The sequence below is a fragment of the Brassica oleracea genome, chromosome C2, assembly GCF_000695525.1.
Source record: "Brassica oleracea var. oleracea cultivar TO1000 chromosome C2, BOL, whole genome shotgun sequence".
In the NCBI taxonomy this organism is placed as follows: domain Eukaryota; kingdom Viridiplantae; phylum Streptophyta; class Magnoliopsida; order Brassicales; family Brassicaceae; genus Brassica; species Brassica oleracea.
In genome coordinates this window covers 47066472-47071943 of record NC_027749.1, presented here as the reverse complement: position 1 = coordinate 47071943, position 5472 = coordinate 47066472, and the positions used below count along the sequence as shown (strand labels likewise).

Genomic DNA, 5472 nt, shown 5'->3' with positions numbered 1-5472 from the left:
TAAGAGGGAGGATGAAGATATGGAGTGAATGAAGAGGAAGAGGAGTGCTTGTTTATATAGATTAAATCCTGCCGACATACCGAGGAAATTCCGACGGAATTCCGACGGAAAAGGCTAGTTCGTCGGAATTTCCTCGGAATTTTGTAAAATCCCCCAACGGCTCTCCAACGGCTATAATATTTCCTCGGAATTCATCGGTTTTTTCCGAGGAACACATTGTTCCTCGGAATTTCCTCGGAATATTCCGACGGACTGAGGTTTCCTCGGAATTCCGTCAGTATATTTCGAGGAAATTCCGAGGAACCCCAATTTTTTGTTTCCTCGGAATTTCCTCGGAAATTCCTCGGAAATTCCTCGGTATATTCCGAGGATTTCATTTTCCGTCGGAATGTCCGTCAGAATACCGCTGTTTTCTTGTAGTGGGAGTTACTATGACATACATGAATGATTAACAATGAAAATATAATTATATATGTCTATGATTTTGTCCTTTTGGGTCAGAAAAATATTTCTATGATTATGACAGTAAAATAGAAATAGTTGATAAATTCTAATCAAATATTTTCTATACAAAAATACCATGCATTGCCTTTTCCCTTCAATCAATGAAAATGCATTCCAGCATTGCACTTGCGTAATCAAATTTTCTTTTCCTTGTTACAATAAAAAAAAGAATTAGTGTTATAAATGGTAACGTATCTCCATATTATTTGCCAACAAAGGAACGTGTCTTACGAAATCTTTGAATTTTAACTTGTGGTGATGTGATAACTGATACCGCATTTGCCTATATATATAAAAGTTAAGTACACACAACACCAATAACAATAGACACAACACTTCTTTTATACATCTTGAACTAAATTTGCAGTATGAGTCCTGTGGCTGAGAACAAATGGGTCAAGGTAAAAAAATCATATTGCTTCTTTGATACTCTGTATACGATCGTAAGATCAATAAAGTTTCAATCTTGATATTGTTAACCAGGTGGGTCAGAAAGGATCAGGTCCTGGACCAAGAAGCTCACATGCACTCACGGTCGTGGGCGACAAAGTGTACTGCTTTGGCGGGGAGCTTAAACCAACGATCCACATCGACAACGATCTCTACGTCTTCGATCTCCAAACTCAAGAATGGTCTATAGCCCCCGCAACAGGGGACGCTCCTTTCCCCTGTTTCGGTGTCTTAATGGTCCCTATCGGCACCACTATCTACGTCTACGGTGGCCGCGACGACACTCGCAGATACAACGGCCTTTACTCTTACGACACTCTCACAAACAAGTGGGAGTTGCTGTCTCCCGTTGAGGAAGGGCTTCCCGGTCGTAGCTACCACTCCATGGCCTGTGATGATCGTAACGTTTACGTCTTTGGTGGTGTTACAGCCAAAGGACGTGTAAACACGTTGCATGGCTACGACGTGGTTGGTCGGAAGTGGGTTGAGTATCCGGCGGGTGGTGAAGCTTGTAAAGGGAGAGGAGGACCAGGGCTTGTGGTTGTGGAAGGGAAAGTTTGGGTTTTGTTTGGGTTTGACGGTAATGAATTGGGTGATATTCATTGCTTTGATTTGGGTAGTGGTCAATGGACCGCCGTGGAGACCACCGGGGATGTACCGCCGGCGAGAAGTGTTTTTCCGGCGGTTCGTTCGGGGAAACAGATTGTGGTATATGGTGGTGAGGAGGAGCCGCATGAGCTGATGCATATGGGAGCTGGGAAGTTGTCTGGAGAGGTTTATAGGCTTGATACGGAGACGTTGGTTTGGGAGAAGGTTGTGGATGGTACTGAGGAAGGGAAGAAGCCGAGTCCACGTGGGTGGTGCGCGTTTGCGGTTGCGGTTAAGGATGGTGAGGAAGGGCTGCTGGTGCACGGTGGGAATAGTCCGACCAACGAGCGTCTTGATGATATGGTGTTTTGGCGTTTCTAGTTGTGTTACTGTTAATTATCTGTGAGTTACTTTGTGTCTTGTCGTTTATAAACTGCTTAGTGTGTGTTGTTTAAGGAGTTATTTGTGGTCATGATATGCAGCTACAAAGTGTCTGAGGGCTAAGGAGGTGTGTAGTGAGTGAGAACATGCTACCTATTCCAAATATATTAGTCATGTTCGTTTCATAACCGCAGAGTTTAGCGACAGCGGCAAAGAAAATGTACTACTACGGAGACCAAAATAACAAAATCAAAAGTTGCGGTAGACGCTACTGAATTGCCGGAGACACAAAAAAAGAGACGCTTGTGTCGCAGATAATTTCAGCGTCCTTTGTCCTTCTTGTTAGTTGCCGCTGCGATTGAAAATAAGTCAGCGATATCTCACCGGTGGTTTGTATTGCCGTGATAAAAGGCTGAATTTTTGGACGCTGCCGCAAGACGTGGCGGTTATAAAACGAACAGGGCTATTATCAAGTTTGGTGTTTTGATAATTTTGTAAGAAAGATATTGTAGTGCAATGACTGGGTGGAGTTAGTATTAGCATATCCTTGGCACTATCCTAGAATTCACACCTATAAACTGACAATGAAACACTTTGTCTAGAATGATCACAGAACTATCCCACAGTTTAATCTAAATACATATGCCATTGAAAAAGATAATGGCTATATGTCTACCGAAAATTCATAGCAGAATAGCTAGTTCGAATATTGTGAATCTGGCCACGGATTGCCACAGGCTTTTCAGTGGCAACTTCGAATATATTCTATCACCTCTGTGTTAACATAATTTTGATCTGATTGCACAAATAGATGATAAATGGCCTTGCCGTGGCTATGTTTGTGGCTAACACTATCGTTAGCTAAATCGTTGCACAATTACAACCATAGCAAGAAGCCCATGTCGTTCACTACTTTTCATATTGACTCGAGGGCTTTTATATTGTGAGGCCATGCGCAGTAATGGTACCTTATGCGTTTCTCAACATAAAAGTAATGACAATAAATGAATAGTAAAGAGAGAATGAAGAACACTTCTTGGTAAGGAGACTTTTAAAAATCTAGAAGAGCTTTTCCTTCCATTTATTTTCATTCTATTGGTTAAATTCTATTTGATTTTAAAATTTAATATTGTGAGTGCCAACAATACACATAAGGCCATACGCAGCAATAGTACCTTAGTGCGTTTCTCAACATAAAAGTTATGACAATAAATGAATAGTAAAGAGAGAATGAAGAACACTTCTTGGTAAGGAGACTTTTAAAAATCTAGAAGAGCTTTTCCTTCCATTTATTTTCATTCTATTCGTTAAATTCTATTTGATTTTAACATTTAATTAAAAATTTATCTTATACTAATTTTTAATGGTTAGATTATAGGGTAATTCTCTTAAATATATTTTTTTAAGTTTATGTCACAAAAATAGACCTCAAAAACCAAAATGACCAAAATAGATTTTTTTTTATTTTGAAAATTTTAATATTTTTTTAGTTTTTAAAATTTGAAATCATACCCCAAAACTCCACCCCTTAAGTCTAAACAATAAACCTTAAATCATAAACCCTAAACCCTAAATTATAAATTATAAACCCAAAAATACACCTCTTAATAAAACATTTTGGTCATTTTGATATTTGAGGTCTATATTTGTGATAAAAACATTTTTGTCATTTTGATATTTGAGGTCTATATTTGTGATAAAAACTTTTTTAGGTCTATCATAGGGAATTTCTCTAGATTATATGGGAAGAATCCCTACCACTAATGATGCTCTAAGTATTGGTTTTCAACTACGGAATAATTTTGTTACTTTTTTTTCGCTAATCAAAAATAGGGCTTATTTGTAAAATAGTCAAAAAAAAAATAGTTTTGTAGTAAGAGAATAGAGAGATGCGAAAAGAAAGAAGGAGAAAGAAAGTGTTTTTGGTTAGTTAATAAATTATAGTTGGGTCATTTGGTCTAAGACCATCTCTAATGTATTTCTATATTTTTTCTTTTATAAAAAATATTCTTAAAATATTCTTTTTTATTTTATAAATAACACATTTAACTTATAAATGTTGCAAATTAACCCATTTATTATAACTTTTGATTTTTTTTCCCATAAAATTGCAATATTATTTAAATTAAACATTTTATTACAAATGACGTTAGAAAATAATAATAAAACAAAATAGACATTATCTAAACATCATCATTACTATATTTTTTCCATAAATGGTCAATTAATACATTCCGAAATAAAAAATGAGTTTTCTTATTCTTGATTTTTCTGAATTAACTTAGAAACTCTTGGAATTGGTTATCTTCATCATCTGGTATTTGGACATCTGGTGGTGGAGCTTCTCTTCCAATACACTAGAAGAAGGAAATAAACATTTCTTAGAGAACCTAAAGAAGTCAGTGAACAAATACAACATCAATTGAAGATTCAAAGACAAAATTTTGCTTTAAAAGAGATGAAGGAAGAAAACAAAATTTTATTTTGTGACTTAAATTCCATAGAATATCCAAATGTCCGTGAAGATTTCCAAGCAGAGAAAGCAAGAATTTTACAAAAGCGCAGTCATCAGCAACATAATCAGCAAGTTTGAACAATATTTTAACAATCTTTGTGGATCCGAAAGTAATTTACCGGAGTATTAAGTTGTTTCATTATGTTGTATTGATTAATATTTAAGTATTAAGTTGTTTCAATATTTCAGTTTAATTTTAATATGTTATCAATATGTAAAATTATGTGAAACTTTTAATAATTAAATTTTAATTAATAGTTTTGATTATCAATTTAAAATTTTAGATATCATTCATTAAATAAAAAGTTGTTATCTTGCATATTTCCATTATCTTATCCATTCGTCCATGTGCATTTTGATCATATAGACTAGGAGTTAGCCATGTTTAGGTTACATTTTGCATACATGAGTCTTTATCAGGTGTTGGAGTGCCACATGGAGTTCTTGGGGACATTTGGATGCATTTGGAGCTCAAAGGAGGTGAAATAGGTGATCATTGGACGAGCAGAGGAAGGGAGCGAGGTTCCGCAGCGACGTCATGAGGTCGCTCCAAAGCACCTCTCAGAGCGACCTAGCTGGAGCGACCCCGTGAAGTCGCTCACCATATTCATCCTGTTGGAAGCCCAGAGCGACTTGCCCAGAGCGACGCACCGAGGTCGCTCGCATCTCACACCCCTCTCGGAGCGACCTCCCAAAGCGACACCCCGAGGTCGCTCGCGTCTCTATGGCGAGACGACACGAAGCGAAGCCCGGAGCGACCTCTCAGAGCGACCCACTGAGGTCGCTCCCGAAGGCCAGAGCGACATGCCGAGGTCACTCCGCGTCTATTGTTGAGTCGATTTCTATTTTACTTAAGACCCTTTTGGTCATTTCATTATGCACGTTTTACATTTCTAAAACCTATGTTTTAAACATCTTTGGTAGCCACCAGGCAGATTATCTTTTGATCTATTGAGAAATACACAAAAAACTCTCTTGAGAAGTTCATCTCTTGGATTTTGATTGTTATGTTCTTGTGTTATTGTTGATTTCTT

The 5472-nt window shown here is 37.3% G+C and overlaps 1 protein-coding gene across 2 annotated transcripts; it reads left to right on the top strand.

Annotated features, from left to right (window-relative positions):
- The first annotated feature begins 776 nt into the window (after positions 1-776).
- Positions 777-2469, top strand: LOC106326669 (nitrile-specifier protein 5-like). Of its 2 annotated transcripts, XM_013764585.1 has the most exons (3): positions 777-905; positions 988-1944; positions 2025-2469. In XM_013764585.1, the coding sequence occupies exons 1-2, from the start codon at positions 873-875 to the stop codon at positions 1921-1923; spliced, it is 969 nt and encodes a 322-aa protein (XP_013620039.1). In that variant the 5' UTR covers positions 777-872; the 3' UTR covers positions 1924-1944; positions 2025-2469. The 2 variants fall into 2 exon arrangements, with proteins under 2 accessions (XP_013620039.1, XP_013620038.1); XM_013764584.1 differs by having other exon boundaries at positions 988-2108.
- The last annotated feature ends 3003 nt before the right edge of the window (positions 2470-5472 follow it).

Bases quoted from the DNA above. Each gene is read 5' to 3' on its own strand.
- LOC106326669 (XM_013764585.1), top strand. From the start codon at position 873: ATGAGTCCTGTGGCTGAGAACAAATGGGTCAAG. The intron at 906-987 runs GTAAAAAAATCA...ATTGTTAACCAG, and splicing joins CTGAGAACAAATGGGTCAAG to GTGGGTCAGAAAGGATCAGG.